Source organism: Pholcus phalangioides, unplaced genomic scaffold, assembly GCF_987345545.1.
Source record: "Pholcus phalangioides strain wild (caught in Gottingen) unplaced genomic scaffold, Ppha-v1.0 ptg000024l_1, whole genome shotgun sequence".
Taxonomy (NCBI): Eukaryota; Metazoa; Arthropoda; class Arachnida; order Araneae; family Pholcidae; genus Pholcus; species Pholcus phalangioides.
Genome location: NW_028301616.1, coordinates 26,690,580 through 26,715,019, shown reverse-complemented (window position 1 = coordinate 26,715,019; position 24,440 = coordinate 26,690,580). Strand labels below are relative to the sequence as shown.

Sequence of the window (24,440 nt, the reverse complement as noted above, 5' to 3'; positions counted from 1 at the left end):
CTGATGTATAGGAACCAATTGCGACAGAAGCCAAACCTTCGTGTAAATGAGGTTTCACTGCTTATCGTACATCCCCATTAGCGGACAAGTGGGGAGGGGGGATTAGCGGACAAAATGGGTGTCCGTTATCGGGACGTTATTCTGTGTCATATTTTCCTGACGGATTTGCTACAATAATTGCAATCAACCATTCGAGGAAGCAGAGTAATTTAATACGGTAGGCCTTCTAATTATGTAACGTAATGGGTGACGCAAATTCTACCACAAGTCATTGTATCGCTTAATCATTGTTTATTGCCGCATAACCTAGACGGTCCTTGCACCAAAATGAAATAAAAACTCCAATCCGATCTGAAGGTGCATACGCACCCTCGATTGGCTGATTGCACCTATCGCAGCAAACTTATCGGAAAAATATGCAGCCGCGCTTGTCATAACGACCAGAAACGCCGACGTGAAGAATGCATTGGAGGGGATGAAAGTTGGAGGTCGTCCCGTACATACGGGACTCAAGCGCGTACGCAGGAAGAGGAAAGCCCATTCCATTGGTTTTTTTTCAGAAATTATTGAGGGGGGGGAGGGCTCAGTCTCCTTATAAAATTTATCTGGGGAGCTCGGGAGCTCAGATGGCCTCAGCTTCTGGGTTCAGGCGCCTATGATAACGACCCCACGTTTTACCGACCATTTCATTACAACGACCGGTAGGATAAGTCCCAAATGTTTTTATAGAACGACTATCATATATGTTTTACTATCGATATAACGACCTTCCCAATATAACGTCCGTTTTCGACGGGACGGAGAGGGCCGTTATATCGAGCGTCGACTGTATTTGGATTTCGTGAAGTGCTGTTGTGCACTCTACAAAACCACCCTCTACCACCTTTTGCTACTGCGATTCGACCGCACATTCTATGATCAGAAATGCTAGTTTAGGTGTCTCTTAAAGTTTGTCCCATTAATTTTGGAATCACCCTGTATGATGCTCGAAACATCAATGACACATTGTGAAAATTAGTAAAAACAAATCTACCAAAACGTTGTGATTTGTACTAAAATGCTTATCTTCATAGCATAGAGTGAAGTGTGTTCTTCAACCGCTGGCCCGCGGACGAGTTAGTGGGAATTTCCTGCCAGTCCGCGAAATATTTCGCCAAGTTCTTGAAGCAACTGCACGATTAAGAAGCTGAATTATCGAAGGCGGATGCATCGGAAGTGTTTCGAGAACCAGTGGGAGCTCGTCTTGAGCTTTGTGTAACAACTTTTGGTTGCTGAATCAATTCCGGGGTTGCTCGAGCACCCACAGTAGCAATCCCGGCTCCGACACCATTGTTTGACGGGGTGAAAAAGTTACTTTCAAAATTTCTATTGGCGTAAAAAAAAAATTCAGCCGCGTTTAGTGTTAAAAACAAAACCGACGAATCTCGAGTGGAAGATGTTGCAGATATTGATGCTATATAGATAAAATGTGCTAATTGCAGATGATAAATTATGTTGCCTAAAACAATAGATGAATATGTTCGAATTCTGTTCCCGATATTTTTGTATAGAAGAGAAATAAGCATAAATAACTTACCGCTAGAACCCCTGCCGCCCCCTATCACATTAGAACAAAACTATTTGTTATAAATTCTTCAAGTGAAATTGACTGTTAGTTTTATAGTGGTGTGCAGCATGAAAATAAATAGTGCATTAGGAAGATACCATATATATATTTTTTAATTTTTATGCTACATGCTGGTGTAGATTTTATGCACCATAATACTGGTTACAATGTTTTTATGTTTAACACAAAATTACCATTAATGTGTGCCAAACTTAAAAACATAATAACCGGTACATATGACCCATAAAATTTATAACAGTATGTAGCATGAAAATATAAAAATGTATGGTATGATACCATATGTTATTTATGGCCCTCTGGTCATGTTGCACATCAGTTTAAAAAAGCCGACAAATAATTTTACTTAAAGAACTATAAGAAATATTTTAGTTTTTATGCGATAGGTGGCAGCATGAGTCTCATATCAACGATGTTTCTCACGTGACATAAGAAAATTAGAAATTTCCCTCATTTCTCCCCCCCCCCCCCCCGAAAGTGTTGTAGATTGGCAAGCGGCTATTTCGAGCCGGGTACAAGGAACACCCGGGGGAATTCCTTTTATTCTTCGACCACCTGCTTGTACAGTCGACACGTTCGATTTTACGAACCTCCAATTTACGAACACGCTCTTTTTTACGAACTGGTCCTCGGTCTCGAACAGCGTGCCAATAGAGCTAATGCTAAAATTCCTTCTATTTTACGAACTCTCATTTCTATCAACTCTATTTTACGAATTGAGGTTGTTTTTTTTTCCTTCCGCCATTTTTATTTTCGGTTGTTTATTATTCTAGCCGCATCCGAATTCGTTGTAATCAAAAGTAAATTTCAATTCGGTTCTATATGGCTTAAGAGCAAATAAAGGCAGTGAGGGAGGTTCACAAGGCCGTGGCGAGGGGACCAGACCCTTAAGTCGTCGTCGTTGTCCCCGAAAAGGGAGAAAATGACCGAAAAAAGGGGGAAAAAAGAATGGCCAAATCTATTGTTCTATCACTTTGGTCCCCCACAGAACGACATTCCTGGCTACGGGCCTGGAGTTTCACCAATTTGCCATCACCACCGTACAGGTGTTTTGCGAACACGTGCCAGGAAGGAGGGTTCATTGTTAGCGGAGGTGACCATGAATTGAGGATGCGTTAACAACGTAATTCACTCTTTGTGCATTATGATTAGATAAACTGGTGATTTCAGAAATGGTACGATACATTAGGTCAGTGTTCTCTCAAAGCGTGAACCGCGGCGAGCTGGAGATATTCATTGGTGTGCCTATTTAAGCTTTGAAGCGGCTTTTTTATACGAGACAAATATCCATCAAAATATTTTGGGGAGCCGCAGAGGAATTATGAATTGAGCTAGGGAGCCGCGGGTAACGGAAGTTTGAGAATCACTGCATTTGATTTCTAATAGGCCATTTCTATAAGTCGGGAGAGCCACACTTCAGCCCACTGCTGTTCGTCTGCTTTCCTCCTCGCAATGGCAATAAACCGGAAAAGATTGCGCTTGACAAGTTGATTTAAAAAAATATTTTGAAAGAAATTAATGTGCGAACTCATTAATTAATTGTATGTAGAAAGATAGAAATTACCTAACACACATTGAATTCTCTGAGGGGTCATTCAAGTATTACGTCAACATCGTTGGGGGGGGGTTGGATGATGCTTATACGTCATCAACCAACCTTTATGAAAGGGGGCCAAAAACGGAACAAAACCTTTCGATAGTTATTGGGCACCTGAACTAACATTCTCCCTATTGATAAGTCCCCTACAGAGAAACTTTAGTGATCTCTAAATGTTTCACGGATCCTTCAAATGTTCTGGAAATGTGTCCGGGCCGCTTAAGTGCTCCGCAACTGTGCCACATGTCGCTCAAGGGATCTCTAAATGTGCCACGGATCGTTTAAGTGTTCTGAAACTGTGTCGCGGGTTACTTAAGTGATCTTTGAATGTGAAAGTGATCTTTGAGGCCTACTTCAGTGATCTTTGAGGCCTACTTCAGTGATCTTTGAATGTGAAAGTGATCTTTGAGGCCTACTTCAGTGATCTTTGAATGTGAAAGTGATCTTTGAGGCCTACTTCAGTGATCTTTGAATGTGAAAGTGATCTTTGAGGCCTACTTCAGTGATCTTTGAATGTGAAAGTGATCTTTGAGGCCTACTTCGGTGATCTGAAAATATGCCACGGGCCACTTAAATGCTCAGGAATTGTGCCGCGGGTCATTTAAGCCAGTGTTTCTCAACCGCCGGGTCGCTGCCTGGTACCGGGCTCTGACACCAGTCAAACCGAGCCGTGAATAGCTCACCCATTCATTTTTACCCATTTATACTCCAATTAGGCGTGCGTATGACCAGGCCTTCCACTCACATAAAAGAAATCAACCGGTCCGCGGGCTTTCGAAGGTTGAGAACCACTGATTTAAGCGATTTATAAATGTGTCGCTTAGTTCATTTTCACAAAATTAGGTTTGAGGGAGCAGGCCACATCAGATAACCTTCAGGGCCACATTTGGTCTGCCTGCGGGTCAAGGGTTTACCATATATGGTTTAAAGGGTTCGCAATGAATTTCTTAAAGAGAAATTCATTGCGATTCATTGAAATTCAATCGATTATAATAACATATAACCTTTATATGTTATTATAATCGATTTCAGTTAATTTCAATGTTATTTGAAGGCTATGAACTCTAAATTTCTCTTTAAGAAATTCCCACACCACACGTACGTTTCTGATCCCACAATATGCGTTTGGAGGTAGGGGGCAGTGCTGAAGAAATTTTGCTGACAAGGGGGGTCAAAAATGGCTACAAATTTGCTGACGTAATACTTGAATGGCCCCTAATCAAAGATCTGCAAAAGATTGATTATACGGCAAGTGGTTCCAGCGGGATTCCACCATCCTGAAAATTAGCAAACTTCCTTAATTTTAGAGGAGCACTTAGAAGAGAAGAAACTTAATATTCCTTAATTTTAGAGAAGCGAGATTCGCGAAACGTTACCCTAAAAATCAATTCTACGGAATCTTATATTTACCAAAAAGGTTGCGATGAAACAATCAAAAATAAATGATTTTTATGGAAATCATCAACAAAGATGATTGTGCCCAACTCATTTTTTATTTCCCGCATTTTTTCCATCGTCTCTCCCATTTACGAACTGACATTGACTATTGACTGTATAGCTTCATTCAGACAGAGCGGTGGGTGGGACAGACTGAAGTTGGTTTTTGTGCTTTGCCAACTTCGAGGAGGAAATGCAAAAGACGATCTCCCCGTTAAAAAGTCTCACCACAGAGCAACAGGCCTACAATCAGTACAAGTATTCAGTCATTACACTTCACTCCTGAAATATAGATGGTAGTACTGCAGATAACACTAGATACTCACGCTTACACTTCCGGCACAACTCACTAGGTAGTAAATTGCTCATGGCGATAGACCCGAGTTGTGCTCAGTTTGAAAAAAAAGCCTCATTGGGCTGGGAAACGACGAAATAAATTACATTCTGTTGTGTTGTTCAAGGCCATAACTAGGAGGAGGGGGCAACTGCCTCGGGTCTTAAGTTAATCTTATGTCTATGGTTACGGTCCTGGCCCTACTAATATATGAATACTACACACACACATAAACAAGAAATACTTTTTCCTCAAAAATCAACTTTAATTACACTGAACCGCAAACTACAATTCCACGAGCTTCCACAAAAAAAAGAGAAATAGATATATATATAACAAATAACAATAATTAACAAACAAAGCATCTCAACTAACACATAAGCATACAATTTTTTTCCCATTAGTATTCAATAATTTTGATTTCATACCGAGTAAAAAAATCGATGTTCACTCTCACAAAGCACTATTATTATATCAAGAGCACATTATACATTACATATATAAAAAAATACTTAAATTTTCATATTGTACTTTGAACAATGGAGCACCAAGTTGAAAAATATAAAAATTGTCGCAATCAGCGATACATCAAGTACTCTTCCCCCCCCCCCCCCCACTATTAGATATCTTTGAATGCACTAAATTATTTACGAAGTTAATCACTGATTAAACAAGAAATTGGAAAGGTTTGCTATGACTTAATACCTGTTTACACATGTCAAGTGCTCACAAAAACTGTCCCAATGGAAGTGATCACATTGTCAATGCTCACTGGCGCATGTGCATAGGGCCTTTACCAAAAGAAATAGAATCCGGTTTATCTACTCGTCAACTAAACAACTAAACGGCTCTTAACATCTGCATGCATTTTAAAGTACTTAATGCCTCAAAATTTAGTAACTCCTAAAATACTTGACGTGTGTAAACGGATCTTCATACTAGAAGCCAGTATTAATATGAATACACTGTCTATCCAGGAAGCTCCTTACTCCGGGCCTTCTTTTCAACCACTATTTATAGATAAAACTTCCAATTGCAAAAAGGTTTCAAATAAAGTAAACATTCACATTAAAGTGTATTTTTACACATTAACTAAAACTGGTATAGGTATCTGGGGAAGATGCAAAAAGTTAAATTACGTAATTTTTCTCAAAAATCGGATGCATTAAAGTACCACAATATGAATATTTACTACTTATTTTTGCAATGGGAAGCTTTTATCTACGGCTAACAGTTGAGAATAAAAAAAGGCATAAGAACTTCCTGGACACACTATACATCTTATAAAAAGTATTAGAGATGAGTGTTTTGTCACCAACACAGTCAAGATAATTTAAACGAACTGCACAGGCAGAGAGCGCAATCGGGACAAACTCTGTTATGGACTGCAATCTTTTTTTTAAAATTCACACGTAAGCCAATAACATATTCTTATTTCAGATCAATTTGTTTCGCACACCAAGCTGAAATCCATGCATATATAATACCTATTATGCACATATAAGTTATTAAGTACTGTTCTGAGTACAGTAACATAGACATTCTCACATTAGAGTAAACCTGAAAACCACCGATGATTCTAAGAACATTGGTTTTTGTGGAGAAATTTGAACATTATTTGCAATTTTTATGTTTGTTTTTAATCTCCAATTTTTGTTTGTGTTTCCTCAATTTTCATACAATTTGTTTCCAATTTTTCAATTTTCATGTTTGCTTTCAATTTTTATGTTTGCTTTCAGTTTTTGTTCATGACCAATTAATTTGCAGTTTTATGTTTGTTTCCAATTTTGCAAGTTTTACGCGTTTTTAATCTGCATTTTTTGTTTGTTTCTCCAATTTGAAATTTTCATGAGCATGTTCTACTTGAAATTTTTTTGTTCGTGCCCAATTTCCAATTTTGTTTGTTTCTAATTCAAAATTTTGTTTGTTTCTAATTCAAAATTTTGTTTGTTTCTAATTCAAAATTTTGTTTAAATTTGTAATTTTAACATTTTTTTCCAATTTTTGAATTTTTGTTTCCAATTTGCGATTTTCACATTTGCAATTTTTGAATTTTTGTTTCCAATTTTTGAATTTGTTTCCAATTTGCAATTTTCACGTTTGTTTCCAATTTGCAATTTTTATGTTTGTTCCTTTTGTTACACTGACTCGCCTTTGTGTCACTGACACAGGATAGACGAAAAAACTGACAACATTCAAAATGGAGCTTCAATTATCATCATTCTACAAATGTTTGCAGATTTTATTTTAAAATAATATCAGGTACATTGGAATTCAAAAGTGTGAGTCTAGTTGTCCCTAAAGGTCAAATTGTAAGACAACCACTAGCTTATCCCATGACTAATTCAAGCTGTCATCATGACATACAGTAATTACTGAGTTTTTCAGAGATAAAAAGCTTAAATAACTAACGTTTTGGTCAACACTTGTACCAAACCTTTTTCTTTTGTGTTTGTATATCCATACGCCTAAACTGAATTATGTATCAGAAATAACACATACAAAATGATAATTGTTCAAAAGAATATGCACTGATTAACATTTTCCATGTTTCTAATGTAATAACATAATGAGAAACACATAACAAATCGTATAACATTCGAAGTATACCACAATATATATTACACTCTCACTACTGGCTATTTTGCTATTAAGTCAATCTTTTCTACTCTCGCTTAACATACAAAGAAAAAAACAAGCTATTGTATTGAATCAACGGAAATCACTCAGAAAAAACCAATCACACCCGGACTACAAATCAGTCACATAGACTTGACTTCAAACTAATTTCAACTAATTGTATACATCTTCCAATACATGTTAAAGCAAACTCATGATTGAAAATATTCTGTATATAACATGACTCGAGAATAACACAAATAAATATAGCAATACTGTAAACCCCCCCCACCTTATACTCATTTTCTTTAGAAATCAATGTTTGAAATACCAACATTGAAAATTTGCTCACATAATAAATATTTTAATATAATTTTGATTCTAATGCCAAAACTTTTCCTCAGTAATATGAATTGCAGTTGCCTCGAGTTTCGAGCGTCTCGACTAGCAAGTGATCCAAGTTACAGGGCAAAAAATATTTTCTATATAAATGCTTGAACTTACAAGCTTGAAAAGAAGCTCATTAAATGTGAGTTATTTAAACAAATCAATGCCGACAGCGATTATCAGACTATACTTGGTGCTGTAATTTTCATTAAAAAACAAATAATTCTGCATAAGAATACACTCTACTGTATCATACTAATTTAGTTTTATATAAACATTAGACTTTCGGGAATGTGGAACGAATTGAAGAGGTCTATTTTTTCAAGTAGAAAAATTTGCTTCGAGATAAGAGTAACTCTAGAGAGGAACAAGTTAAACTCTATACTTGTGCTGTACCACACTTATTTGTTTGGGCTCTGAATATATGTGCCAATGAATATTTCTCCCCCGACACACCCTGTGGCTCCTGATTGGTGAACAGCTTTAAGTTATGGATGAAAAATTCAGCTAAGGATATGAGCGTTCGTACTCACATATATGCCTTTCCCTCAGATTCTTTCAAATGATTCTGAATGCATATACACAAGAAAAGATTTGTGCTTCTGAATTATCAAGTATACAGACCCACCATTAGGGTTTGCAGAAGGTGCGATCACACCAGGCTCTGTGCTTGCAGTAATAGAAATGTACAAAAATTGTTTATGTTCAACAATGAAAATGTTTATGAAAAGCAAAATGATGTACAGAATTAGCCTCCAGTTATTCATCTCATGAAATGGGGCGTAACAATGATTTTTGAGGGGGGGGATAGAGGTACTGTCTTCAGGCATGGACACACTGGGCATGGCTGGAGGCCTCATAAAAATTAGACCTCGTTCAAAATGCAAGCATGTTAATTGGTAGGCATTTCTAGGCAGGTAAAGGGGGGCCTCAGAAAAACACTTTTCCCGGAGGCCCATGATGCTTTTGAGACAGCCCTGGGGGACAGAGATCCAAACACTTTGGAGGTCCTGTTGAACCCAATTTCATATAACTTGTGGAATGGGAGTCTGCATCCAAAAAAGACATGTATCGTTACAGAATATGCACGGTGCATAACTGGCAAACCCTTGATCCTCTAAAGCAGCGGTTCTCAACCGATGCTCCACGTGCACTCTCCAGGGGCTCTGCAGCTGCTCCAGGAGAACCAAAACAAAAAAACAGCAAATTTGAAAAAATTTGCTGTTTTTTTTTCAACGCTTTTGCATTGAAAAGTGAAGTTTATTTTCGTTATTCTGAAATTTCAGGTTTTTTGAGTTATGACGCTATTCTTGTCGTGTGCAATAAAGTAATTATATTTTTAAATAACGAAAATGAATCAGTAAATTTGATGAATAAATCAAAAATATAGGCCTAAAGGGCTCCGTCATATAAGTATCACACCGAACATTGCACTTATAAATGCAGAATTTATTTTCTTGGCATCAGGAGAGACAGGGCCACAAACTTTCTCCCTCTAATGATGTGTCATAGGAAAAAGTGAGCAAATAAAAAGTTAATTTTTCTATTTTAATAACTATACAACCCCTTGCAATATAAATTACGCGTCTACACACTTTTTTTTTAAATACTTTTTTAATTAGAATATGCCTAGCCCACTAGCTGAGATGCTCTGGTCTGTGAAAGAGTTCCATTATTGTTGTCACACCACGCCAAAGATCTGGTAAGAGCGGCCCTGCAGGAGAGAAATGTCAAACCACACAAAGTAAAGTCTGATATCGCTGTTTATAAAGAGGAAAATCAGCAAGAGCTGTTTGTAAAGACATTCACTCAAGAGATCAAGTGGATTTTTGTAACAATACTCTGAACCTTCGAGTAGATTTCTTTTTATTAGACACCCATGAACCGTCAGTCTGTAAAATGTTATTTTACAACCCCCTTTAAGAGACAATTCATTATAAATAAAATACATATTTTTAGTCCCAAAATATAAAGAAGTACTTCAGTCCCCAAAATATTGGGAGGAAAAACGCATTTTCAGCTCATTGAGAAAAAATTTACACCAATGCGGAAGAACACTGGGACAATTCCATCAGCATGGAACTGCCCACAAATGAAAGACCAATAAACACCGACTTATACCACACAAAACCAAAACACATTAATACGCGCGTACACACACATATAAATATATATCTAAACATGCAACAAAGCAACAAAAATTTTAAAATTTTCAACGAACTTATTACTGTGAAAATATTTCTCTTATGAACACTTTTCAGAGAAGAACTGACTATAAAGCGGTGCACGTTTGTATATACACTGCTCATATTGTTTCATTTTAAAAATATACACAGCCAAATAAACTCTATAATTTCATACTTGTATCAAAATATATTGCAATATAGCAAGTTGGTTCAATATATATTACAGCAATCATCGGTAAGTATTCAATGAACTAAATTCTTTCGTATCACTGTATTGTCACCAAAATTAGAGTCTGTATTGCTAGAGAATTCCCTGATGACAAGATAAATACTATTATTTTAATTTGAAATGAGATGCACTACTTTTTTAATTTTTTTTTCAATCATTGCATCGCACAATGGCAAGAATAACGTCACAACTCAAAAATTCACAAATTTGAGTTGATTCCAGATTCAAAACAATTTTCTTCTCTACAAGTCATTCCTGTAGCTACAAAACTGGCCACTAAGCAGCAAAAGTTTTGTTCTGATGGACAGCCTTTTGCATTGAAAAGTGAAGTTTATTTTCGTTATTCTGAAATTTCAGGTTTTTTCAGTTATGATGTATGTTATTCTTGTCGTGTGCAATATATTGAATTTCTTCTAAATCACACATGCACCTGATGAACACTCCTTTGAGGAACTTCTAATGAATTGGTGCATAGCAGAATGTGCTGTGTATTGTTCTAAGGTTATTTTCCAACATAACAGTATGTGTTGTATACCTAATGTGAAATTCATTTAAAAGGATTAGCTTTTGCATATTTTTAAGAAGTGCTGCCGAATTCAAATGCAAACAACTCTGCAGGTTATTTTGCATGTTGTATTATGCGTGAATTGTGAATGTTGTATTATACTCAAATTTTTTGAATGTTGTAAGCCTGGTTGCTCTCTGTGGGGAAACTTTGTTGAGTGGGAGATCGGCTCGTATTCGCACCTTAAAGTTAGAAAATTAACTTCAGTCAACTACCATGCCATCGTGGGGTTGGAACCAGGACCCTCATAATGACAACTCAACTGCATAGCAGCCAGGGTAATTAGACTAGAATTCACAATTTGAAGCTTATTCCAAACTGGCATGTTTTAATGTCACTTACAGGTCCTTTGAACCACAAAGTTGGTGCACTATTCACACTGCTGTCAGGCAGTACTAAAAATAAATATTCTTTCTACAACCAATATTCATAAGGATGTATGATTGCTGTAATGCATATTTTGAATCATCATGCACATTATCAGTTTCCAAATTTTTGGCATTATTGAATTGAAACTGTTTTATCATCTAAAAGTCAAAAAATATAGAACTAGTAAAAATGTTCGTTTATCGATTCCAGATATTCGATATAGGCGAGAAGTTTTTAAATACAAAAAAAAATCTGAGACCTCTCCCAAACATCAATGGGCTGTGAAATGTCTTGGCACCATTTACGATGCTGAATCGATAGAACAAAATGCAGGCCAAAATACACATCACCAATTCGAACTTGGGGAAAAAAATGAGCAAATAGTCGTTTGTGACAAATACAATATAAATTTGTTAGTTTTTAACATAAAAAGAACTTTCTAGATATATTAAGCTATAATTCTTTTTTTCCTGGCAGTTCACCATACTGGCAACTTTTTTCCACAGTCAATTGCTGTATTAACATCTTTACTTGATGAAATACACGATCACTTTTTTTTAGAATAAAAGCACTGATAAGCAATAAAAAAATTGTCCAGCACTATAATGATATCCGAAACAACAATCACCTTGAATATCACGTTCTCACTTTTGTCTTCCATCTCGCACAACAAACTTTACACACACGCACATCGCTCAATACATAAAATATTATGATACATGTGACCAAAAATATATTTTCGCTAGATATTTATACAATGTATAAGAGAGAGGAAATTCACCGGACAACATGCAAATTTAAATTTTAACACAAACTTTTATTACAATCCTTGTGCTGCATTCGTGAACAACAAGCAGTATCATTTTTTGAATAATTATTCAAATTAGTAATTAAGAAATTGCACAATCATTAGTAGAGGAAAAAAATAAACGATTCTAATCTGCAAAATATTATCCTCAGATGTGTTTATTAAAAATATGAACACTCTTACAATTCTTGTCATATTCTGCTTAGTACCATCACAACAATATCCTATGAGAAAAAAACAATTCCAACGAACATTCTCTATAAATCAAGTAACTTTCACAAAAGTTTTGCGCATGAATATAATGTACAGTATATATGTATATAAGAGCAACTTTGCAAATCACTTACTGAGTAAGATACTGTGTCAAACTTGTAGTTTGACTCAAGTCAAATGTGGACAATTTAAATGTCTTAGTGAATTTGATGCACAAGTAAAAACCAAACGCTTCTTGCATTTTAACAAGTTGACTACCACAATACATTGACCGAAGTAAAGAGTTAAACTGAAAATCTCTCTTGTTTGAATTCTTGTCACCAACAGCGTAAAAAATACATTATGGCTTCAAGTTGTGAGTTATATATACCCCCCAAACCTTATGATTAAATTAATCTAGTGGCAATTTAAGCAGAAACCAGAATGACCTAAAATTTTTTTTTTCACTATGCACTTAACCATATTTCTCCAAAATCGGATAGGGATAGATAGCAACAGTAAAGTTAGAAGTTCTAATAATTCAAGAACTAACAGGGCTCAACAAATCACAAAAAAAAAAAAATCGAAGCACCAGAACAATTTTTAGGCACCAAAAAAATTTCTACCCCGAAGAAAAAGGTCCAAAATAGTGCTTCTTTTGACTTTTTCAGAGAATGGTGACCTTCTTTCACGTTGGTGGATATGCTGCTATAAATTCTGAACATTTTGTGCTGCTCTTAGCTTGCGCACACACAATTTAGTAACTACACAACAAAAATTTTATGCACCAATACCAATTTTTTAGTCACCATGGTGACCTGGCACCTGAGATTTGTCCAGCCCTGGTAAATAATATACATTATTTTCATTAACTATTTAAATGCAAAATATATTATCATTCACAAGAAAGTGCAAGTAAAAAATTTGAGCCGTCAAAAAAAAAAGACATCAATTACAAAAATTGCTGCTAACAAATATAAAAAAGGGGGATTGCCCATAAAAATTACACTCAACGTCGGCGGGGGAAATCAATCGAACTCAGAAAGATTTCACTGAATAAAATGCATCAGTGGATACCCATAGAACAATTTTATTTAATAAGAGACATACAGGATAGCTATGATTGAACTGACGCTACTAGAAGCCATCTATAGCTTGATCAAGAAACCTGGATGGCATGATATTTTGTAGGAGGACCAATAAAGATGTGGAAAGGATTCCACGAAGGAAAAAATCAGTTCCATAATTCGCCAAAGGGTATATACACAGCAAAAAATTTGCATGAAGTAAAACCAGAGAACCTTGAAATGAAAATCAACATTGACTTAAACTGCGACAGTGAGTCAGTAATCAGAACGCCAGAGTGGCGCAGTGGTAAGATGCTCATCTTCCCCTATGAATGTTACATTAAGGTCCACCAGTTCGAATCCCAGAAAGAACATCAGAAACAAGTTTTTTACCTACAAAGCCTGAGGCGACCAACGATAAATGGTGCCTTAATTTCCCATCCAAATTTTTCTCCACTGGTCAGAAATTGCTGTATGGCGATATATGATCAATAACCAAGTCTATAACTCGGGTTCCCAAACTGTGGTCCCTCGCCATCCTTGCGGTAGCACTCTCTATTAATTCATTAATTCTACCCTCAGTTTCACCACGTGGAATTGGATTGTGTGCAGGTGGACAGTTGCATAATAAAGTGGGATGCCCCGCATAGGCATTTGTCTAAAACTCATCTTTTTAAACCACTCCACGTAGGTTGGGAAAGGAAGTGGTGTGGAATAGGTGAGGAAAAACAATTTTTTCTCTGGCCAATTCTACAAGTTTCGGATCGACCCTGGGCAACACTAGGTGAGTGGCCTTATCCTCTGTCGCTGCATCATCTCAGAACCTCTGCCACCTTGTCCATGTCCTTCCACAAAAAGTTGCAGAAACCTCAGATTTAAAATAACTCTTGAAAAAAGAACAGGTAGAATTATAAATCATTCAACCATCAACCTGTTGGTAGAATAACTACAATCAAATAAAAATTGGCCCAAGAAAAAAAAATTGCCAGTTCAGAAAACGGGAAATTTGACTAAATAAAAAAATTTAATCAAATTACATTTGTTTAAAAAACAGGACATTTTTGTTGAAATTGGGACATGGTCATGGCGTATAATGAAAATAAATGTTGGTTGCACACTGGTCGAGCATGACTTCTGGCATCCCTGTGAATATCAGTGCTCAGCAATTAACTTTTCACCAAGAAAGTGTTTCATTGGCTTAGAGATTGGGGAGCACTGGTCTAAAAGGGAAAATTTCAATTACACATAATAGGGCCCACTGATCATGAATTCTGCTCAAAATTATGAGTGTTATGTTTTATTTCAACAAAGGCATTACTAGATAGATCATTCAACATTCACTAGGCCACTAACATGCAGAAGTAGCAAGAAATATGAACAGTTTCATCATTCTGAAACTTCAACAAAGACAATGTCTTGACTAAACTTTCAAACAAGATGGAGCACACCCACACAACATTTAGTTATGTATACAGAAATAAGTTCTCAAAGCATCACTTCATAGATCAGAGTTATCAGTAATTTTCTTTCCTACTGGATGGCTGCCACATTCCCCGGATCGAAACTCATGCAATTCCTGGCTGTAAGAATTTTCTGAATTTCAGGACAAGGTTTTGAACTTGGCAACTTTAAAAGACAATTTACACAGTGTTCTGCACAAGATGCAATTCCTGATTGACAACAATGCTGGGTATATTGAACATGAATCCCACAACTCGAATAAAAGGCAATGCTTCAGTTTTGTTTTTGCTACTTTAATATATTTTTCTCTGCCAAGTAACTCTTACAGAGGCAATCCCAAGATATCTCGTCTAACTTGATCTGCTTTATTTTGGAAATCCTGAAATATCTTGGGTTCTTAAAACTCTCTCATTTCGGCATCCCAAGCCCAAATACTGTTGAAAGGTTTTCTCCTGATATGCTTTCCTTCCCCCCATCCATCAACTGTCAGTGGGCGGAGTCAGCTTTGTTCAAAGCCTGGTAACAGAAGGGAAGAGAAAGGATTTTTTTTCTTTCCCTTCAAGGTAGTATAGGATTAAGCATATAGCATAAATAGCAGAAAATTATAGTTCCTTTTATTATTTTACATTGGAGGAAAAGCATTTATCAGCTCTGATAATCAGAGGGTGTCTTCAGAAGTGGTGTGTAATTGTCTTGGGTGTCCTCCTTTCAGGGCATCCCCAGACCCCTCTCGGCAAGCCTCACTGCTACGATTGCCCCTATTTATACCCTCTGGTCACCCGGTTCTAAAATTACCAGGAATATTTTGGAACGATTCTTTGTAACAATTTCTAGAAGGTTTAGTGATTTCCACTATGGCAGTTATAATGCAGATCAGAAAAGTTTTATAAACCACTTAAAGGGTTTAGGCAATTTAAAGCACCATAATCTTCTATATCGCCAAAATTTTAGAACTGATTTTTCTTCTGTTGAATCCTTGTTCTCATGTCTTTCTCTCTTTATTATTCCCACACAAAATTTCACGGCATTTCAGTTATTAAATTAAACACCAGATAACTTTGTGATGTCAGTTTAATTATAGTCACCCGGTATATAAGAGTAATGTATTTTTATGCTTTCGCAGAACTGATCTTTGCCAGAGCCATTTCTAAAGCAAAAAAAAACATTAAGAAATGATGTTAGAGCTACATATAAGGCACTGTAATGGCATGTAAAAAATCCTCAGTTTGTTCAAAGCTAGTGAACATTACAAATACAGACAGATGAAGAAAAAAATGACAGTTTAAAATAATCGAATTTCTCATGAATTTCACTTGAGACAAAAAATTTGTACTCGATAACTTTTCTTCATGTGAAGGTGCAATGACTTAACACATGGAAGAAAAGAACCATATTGCTACATTATCAATCTTGCACATTAAACAATAATCCTATTTATAGTCATTCATATAACAAACTCACTTTTGAATCAGTCTCAATATCAGCAAACATCACCAGAACTTTTAAATTTTATTCATTAACCCTTTAACTGCCAATGAAATCTTACACCAGTGCTACCTTTTTTCAATCACAAAGAGTTAATACCCTGAGGCGTATACAAGGTGCATAGCAAACGGGGGTTATGGCATTTTACTGGCGAACACTTGATCTTAGAGGTATACTTCCAATTAAAAAAAGTTTTCAAATAACGTGTAGTACTCAGATATGTCATTCATGTTCAGATAAAATAAAATAAACTTTTTATACAGTCCCTGTGTGTCCCAAAACCCAACTAGATGCCCTGTCTCTCCTGATGTCAACAAGAAAAATTTTCATGTTTCTGATTGAGATATTAGAATTTGAAAAATGGAGGAAAGTTTGGAAAAAACAACTTGGAAAAACAGTTTTACTCATATTTAATGCTGTTTTTTCCCCAAATTTCCTCCCAATTTTGAATTCTAATGTCTCAGTGAATCAGAATTTCATGTTTCACTTTGAAACATGAAATTCTTTTTATTGGCATCAGGAGAGAAACGGCAACAACTTTAATTGGGTTTTGGATACACTGAGACTATATAAAGTTTATTTTATTTCATTTTAATAACTATACGACACCTTGAAATATGAATGACATATCTGAATACTACACACTATTTGAAAACTTTTTCTAATTAAAAGTATGCCTCTAGGATCAACAGTTCCCCAGCGAAATGTCATACCCCAGTTTGCTATACACCCTTCATATATGTCCATGGCAGTTAAGGGGTAAATGAAAAATATTTCAAAGTTTGAAAAAAAAGTGATAAATTCAAGAAACTTAATTCATCTCATGAAAAGAGCAACCACCATTAAAAATATGAGGTATTTCTTTTTAAAACATTGATTGACCAGTTATGTAATCAACTTTTGTCAGTGTTTTTTTTTTTTTTTGTAATTGAAGAAATTAATCCTGAAAAAAATAGAAAATTTGGCCAATCACAAATAAAATTAGCAAGATTTCAAACAGAGAAAGTACAATTTACATAACGAGAGTTTCCAAAACATAACATACACCTATTTGTACCAATAGATAATTCATCAACATATAACAATTATAGATAATGCATCGCAACATCCAATAAGCTATATTTAACAAAAGAAAATAAACATTTGTAAGCAGTTCTCCCCCCCCCCCCGACCATAAATTTGTTGTTCAGCACAGCAACAACCATTAAAAAAAAATTCTCCGCAATTTGCACAGACTAGGTAAATAACCACCATAAATTACAGGCGTCCTTCTTGTACAGCTCCTGTTGTGTGTCTCAATCCCTCAGACTTTGTAAAATCAATCTCTGCGTATGTTAAAGGCTCTTCATTAATAGGCTGTGGATGCGACAATTTAAGAGTGCAGGGTGAATGCGGCACTTCACCTCCAGAAGCTGGAGCAAGGTCTAGAGATGCATAATTCAACTCTTTTTCACTACTAACTGATGAAGGTCTTGAGCTGGATGACCCAGACATCGGTAGATTCACATTTTCGTATTGTGATTCCAGCTGATCATCGGGATCTGTATTCAATGAAGAACTGGTTTGAGATTTGGATATTGCAACGCTGCTGCAACTGGCTTTCTCTCTGAGCGTGCAATGGTCGGGTGAGTTGCCAGACGCACTTTTAAGAAGGTTGATCAATCCAGCGGCGCCTGCAGCAGAAAGGCTACAGGATTTAACAGAACAAGCACTCGACTTCATCATACCAGTTGTGGCAGAAACTGGACAAGAGCTCTTTCTAACTGGAGAGACAACTTCACTCTGTAAAGACGATGGGCCAGCTGGAGCAGACATCTGTTTTCTCATGACTGGTATAGACTGAAAACAAAAACCTCTGTTTCTAGATGATGTTGCACCTTTGGTCGAGGTTGATGATGCAACGGCAGCATTAATTTGCGAATGATGTGGGCCATCCGATGTACGTGGAACAGTTGCACCAATGCTAACTGCACAGCTTTTTAATCTGTATGCTTCACTCGTAATTGCAGAGTGTGTAGTCGATGATACAAGTGCAGGATTTGGCAGCGGAGTGAAAGGCTTACCAAGTTTTATGTTCATGTAACTCCGTTCTGATTGAAGAGGAGCTATTAAAGACTCCGTTTTTTTAGGTAGCTCAATGATCCCTGACCTAGGTATAGGAGGCGGCGAGACCTCTGGCTGTCTACCCAACATGAGATTCACATACTCTCCCCGACCTACAGATGCTTCTCCTACTTTTAATCTAGCAACTGGTTGACTATCTTTTGAAGAAAGAATATTATCAGAACTTTTATCCATAGCATGTGTTGACACACTGCAAGCAACTTTTGTATCTATGGAATTTCCAACTGCAGAACTACTAATCAATCTATCTTTATTTTTGTTTGCAGTTTTGTCAGCATCAGTGACTAAAGATAAGAAGTTTGGTCCTTTGACGTAGTCACCAAATTCTTTTGACTCCTGAACAGAGCACTTCAATGTTGAAGCTACTTCATTTGGTGTGATAGAAGATTTCTCAGACACACTCAATTTTGTCACATTTGATTTCTGTGTTTGAACATTAGGAATCTTCTCACATTTCTCTGATGACTCTTTGACGATTTTTCCATCAACTTTTTCGATCAAAGATGTTTTTGTAGAAGGCTTGACTGTTCCACTCCCTGAAGAATGAACAACAATACGCTCATTGTTTCGACTCATCTCAACATAATCAGATGCATTGGCATCAACTGTTGAATTATTTTCCTGAACTTTAGGAGGTGTAACTGCACGATCAACTTGCAATTGCTTTGTGACGCTTTCATCACCAGGATTTTTACCTGCTTCAGAAACTGGTTTTTCACTTATTTCATGAAGAGATAGTAATGGCGAAGCTGCACAAGATGATCTGTTTGAGCTTCTTTGCCAGTTTCTGGACATGTTCTTCTTTGAGATATCTCCAGATTCTTTTTGATCTGAGTGTGATTCAGGTAGCTTCATATAGTCGATCTCCATGAGATCATATCCACTATCATCACCAAGAGTAAAGGAACTCTTTTTTGGAGCAGAGTGCTGTAAGAGCGGTGCGCTAGAAGACTTTGAAGAAACATTCATCTCTCGTTGTCCACTGGTCTTGTTCTCAACTGAAGATTTGAAATCAGATTTACCTCTTTCACTGCCCATAGAATATGCTCGGGTTCTGCATTCATAGATCTGAAATAATAGTAATTGAATTTGACTGCTTGCCTCGGAAGAGTTTATACATGAATTGGTTATACTGAGTTAAAACTTTTTTACAGAAACTTTTTACACGAATACAGAAACATAAGTTGTATAAAGCATTTAATTGTCCTACATGCTTAAATTCAACTACAATTTCTTTTGAATAATCTTATTAAAATGCAACTTATTCTTTTAACAAGAATGTGATTACAGGTATACCTTGCTTTGCGGAATATCACTTTATGCAATTTTAAAAAATTAATTTTAGAAATTTCGACCAGCAGAATTTGGTTTGTAGTTGGATTTTAATCCTGAAAATGGGCTTGTATGAGATTATTAGAAGTATAATCTAGTCTTAAATCTATATATAACGCACATCTAATTACTTGTAATTAGAGGTAGGACATGATTAAAATGACAAAATTTATTGGATTTGTTCATGTATAGGAGAAATGCTCAAATCTATCTCATTAATGAGCATCTTTTAATACACAACAATGCCATCAGAATTTCAATCAAAGAAAATGATCATAATTAATATAGAATTTTCATATTTGCAAGAGATACTCAGGATTCTCCAGCATTGCTGCTTAAGCTTTTATAAAGAGATGAAAAATGCTGCTTGTTAGCTGAAACTCGACTGCTTTCATTAAAAAAGTTATTAGCCTCTAATCATTTTACGCTCTTCAGGAAAGAAAACAACCACACTCTCACTAGGATCAATCAGAAGTAGCAAAGAGTGGGAGTACAAAGTATTAATTAAATTCATTCCTACAGCCTAAATCGACTAAGACTTATTTTTAAGTTTGAATAATTCATTCATTCAAAAAAATATTATTTTGCTGCTAGAAAAGTTGGGTTTACTTTTATTTCTTAAATCCTTATGAAGAAAATTTGCATCCCTACCTTACGTCAAATTTGGGCCTCCTCACATGGGGATACTGAAGTCTGGTGACTGATAAGAGACTCAGTATTCAGGTGTTCAAACACATATATTGCAATGGTGCTCCTCATATGATGATAGTCGATGAGATATCCTATGTGACAGAGTCACTGGCAACTTGCCATGCTAGTGGAATAAAACATTTGTAGAGCGACTCTATGGTATTTCTTTATATTTTTGTTGGCCTAGGTTGTACAATGGGTGACCACACCTTGGATTTGTATTTTCTTTTGAAATGTTCCCTGATGCTGGTCTTCTAATCTCCCTCAACTGGAATGTGTGTAATGTAAATATTGGTCATGCACACACGTGATTGTGTGAGGATATAGCAAAAATCCCATATACCCCTCCAAGACAAAGTCAGTTATGTTCTTTTTCTCTCGGTACGGTAGCAGCTCTTATGGAAAGGAAATAAAGACTTTTTCATTTTATAGAACTACTACTTGTTCAAAATAATGGATATTTAAATGTTAATTTTTTATGTTGATTCGACTTACCTCTGGATAATCACTCACTCTCATCAGGGCTCACACATTCCTTAAATTGTGGTATGTCAGGAGTTAATTCCAGGTAAGTGTCTTATTTCCTTATCCGTAGGATGCTATAATTTGGAATACCGTTCTTGTAATTCTGTGGCCGAAAAAGTGCCATTTTAACCACCCAGCAGCTTCGTGAATATGAAATCTATGTCCAACTTTCAAGACTGAGCATGTTAATTTGTAGGAAGGCATTTTTAGCCAGGTGGGAGCTAAAAATAATTTTGGCTTAGGGTCCACGATGCTCTTAAGACAACCCTGTGCCAAAACAAAATCTACAATGAATAATCTTTTCAATGCATGGATGTACCTAAAATTTTCTTCTCTTATAGCAGAGATAATACTGTACAATAATTATTTACAATACATTATTGTAATAAAATACCATCTTCATCACTGCTAGAATTACTAGAAATTTGATTCTTTTCTATCCAATTTATGATGTAACAGAAGATAAGCTCATGATAACTTACTCCGACTCTGCCATACGGCAATTGTGATAATCGAACACCACACAACCCTACTCAGCACATGCTCTGGCAGGGCAAAACGGAAATAATTCCCAAGTGCCGGTGGAGAGAGATTCAAGGGGAGGTGCCACCCCCCTCCCCTTAATATTTGTCACATGGTTTTCAGCCCTAGCTGCAAAGCTAGAGCCGCTGACCCCAGGGTCCTGCACTACATGTGCTGAGCAAATAGCCCTACCCCACTGAGTCGATCCGGAGAACCCCAACCTATCATCAGTAGGGTAAACCTTCCTCATGACAGTTGTACTAGAAGATAATAAGGTGAACTAAACACTGTGTTGTTTTTACTCAATTGTCCAGGCTTCGAGATTCTTTCAGTAATGCAGTGTGAGGGAAAACAACTCGGTTCATTCAAATCAATTGGACTTTCTGGTTCATGCTACTTGAGATTGATTTCAGTATCCTTGTATGAGGAAGCCCTTCAACTCACTTCCCATGATTTTGTCTTGCATGATAATTTCGCAGAACAAATTAATCGTGGAAAGTGAGGGAAGCCTGTATTACAATACCATAATTATTATTACATATAATTATTTTGCATATAAACTATTATTACTCAGAAAGACAAAAATAGTTCCACAAGGAATTTAACTATCATTTTATCCGATTAATTCGTGTTTCTGGAAACGAACTAAATTAACGATACCTGAGATCGGCTGCCAATTGAATAAGCCCTCACAGGTTTTATAAAATCATCAGATTCATCATCAGTATGCTTCAGTAAAGATGGAACCTGGAATGAAAAAGCATTTATGATAAATAAAATACCTTCTGCACAGGGAGGTCATGAAATTTCTCTATTGATATCCAAGCCCCTAGTGTTCACAATGACCAATTAATGCTCATGAAATTTAAGATACGTCTGTTTTTCATATGGCTTCAAGGAGGAGGAGGAATATGGAGGAGGCTGTTATGGTTACAGCAACAAAATTCAAAATTTCAAAAAATTCAAATAGTGCCAGTTGGGGTGGGTTGTTAGTTAAATTTTGTTTATCTTCGGCCAGAGCCAGATTTAGGTTTGATAGGGGCCCTATACTATTGAAACCAACGGAGCCAGTTGTATGTCCAATTCCAGATGCCCTTTGTCAAAGAAAAATTGAAGGGTAAAAATAGTAAACACTGTAAGTGCCAAAAAATCCAAACACATTTTTAATATTAAAGTGTCAAATAAGCAATGTTAATTGCTTATTAACATATGTTATTAACATGAAAAGTATCTGGTAGTCTTCTGAGTGGTTCAAAAGAGTGTGCAAAGGGGTCATGAATGTGAACATCCCTATGGGTTGCAAAAAACAATTTTTGGTGATGTCTCAACATTTTCCATTCTGGAACCTGCAACAATTATCACTTATCCCTACTACCAGCAGTACTGGAATCACTGCCACATCTGAACCCCCACCCCTAGCAGATAATAGTAAATCACGGTACTCTGACAGACTCACTAATATACGCTCCTACCTGATTAGTTCCCACCAACAGGATTACCCACAAGGACAACTTTCAGAGATGAAAATTTTAATTGTTGCTCATCTTCCCCCCAGGAAGACAACAGCGCTCGAAACCCCAAAAATCCCTATTTACTCTGTTCCCTAACCATAGAATCGCTGATGATTTAACCCCTATCACTATCCCCCTCTACCTCATCCAGGACCACCCATTCACCCTCTAAGCTGTCGTTATTCGAGGAGGCTACGTAATATATATATATAACTGGGCCCTCTATTAGCTATGCACAAATCAATTCATTAATTTGTTTATAGGTAACTCACGAATAAAACATATAAATCGAATGGATAATAAATAAATTTGTAAATTTTAAGGAAATTTAAAAATGAATAGGGAAAAAAACTTACTTTGTCCAACTTGAATTCTGCTGGATTACTTCCAACCATACTGTTGCTGCTTCCAATGTTGTCTGGGAAAAATGTACCTAGAATAATTAGGAACATTATTGTAAAAATATATGCTTAAAATAATTTTTAAAAAATTGGTACATCTGTACCCTAAGGACATCCTAATGGTACCTGCAGAACATTCTCTCTGAAACCAGCTTTGCGAGTGCGGTCACACACGTTGAAAATGTGTCCTGCTCATACAAATCTACCAAATATATTTTTGCGATGTATTGCTTACCTTACTGTGAACAGCAAAAGCATATCAACGCAGGTAAAACATAAAAAAATTGAAAGAATGTTGCATATGAATACTGAAATTATCGTAAGATTCATACTGCATTCCTCCCCCCCCCCCTTTTTTTCATCTCATTTCCCTTCAATGGAGTAATAACTTTCCTCACTTTGGTGACACAAGATAAGGCAAATAAATGCTGTAAAAACATGGACCTCAAAATTTGCCTTCATTCATTCAAATCCTATGTTAATCAGTCCTGAAACTAGCGAGTTTTGATTTCCAAAATCCAGAACTAGCTTTATCAGACATGGGAACCAGTGTAAAAATAACCATGGCCACTTTGGAAGATAGTTTCCATATACTCTTTAGATACTTTTCAGAAGTCTCAATATTAGATGCTTGTTATTTACTTTATAGCTATACTCTGGCGTCAGCCTGGATCGTGAACTTGTCACCATATTCCTTTCAATTTGGTTTAAAATTAGTGTAGCAACAATCTTAATGGCGAGAGATACATAAATTTGATTACCAACCCTAGATGATTGTCTTCTCTAACTCTTTCTTTCTCACACATGTGTATACAAATTTGTCATTATGTTATAGCTAAGTTGCCTATATTATCTTATTAAAGTTCTAAGAGAGGGTGAGTATATATAGCTATTCTGTACCGATTGACACTATTTCAAAAAAAGTAAAATACTGCAAAAAACTTGATTTTTTCCGAAAAAAAAGTCAGAAAAAAA

At 36.2% G+C, this 24,440-nt stretch overlaps 1 protein-coding gene across 2 annotated transcripts in view; it reads right to left on the bottom strand.

The window, feature by feature from the left end:
• Positions 1 to 17,284: 17,284 nt before the first annotated feature.
• The window catches only part of LOC149069111 (uncharacterized), a 29,347-nt gene continuing 22,191 nt past the window's right edge, over positions 17,285 to 24,440 (bottom strand). For both annotated transcript variants that reach the window (XM_089251238.1, XM_089251239.1), the window contains 3 exons: positions 23,421 to 23,497; positions 22,214 to 22,300; positions 17,285 to 19,552 (listed from right to left, as the gene is read on the bottom strand). In XM_089251238.1, the coding sequence (XP_089107364.1) occupies positions 17,618 to 19,552; positions 22,214 to 22,300; positions 23,421 to 23,497 (2,099 nt within the window). In that variant the 3' untranslated portion in view covers positions 17,285 to 17,617. The remainder of the gene's footprint in view (positions 19,553 to 22,213; positions 22,301 to 23,420; positions 23,498 to 24,440) is intronic.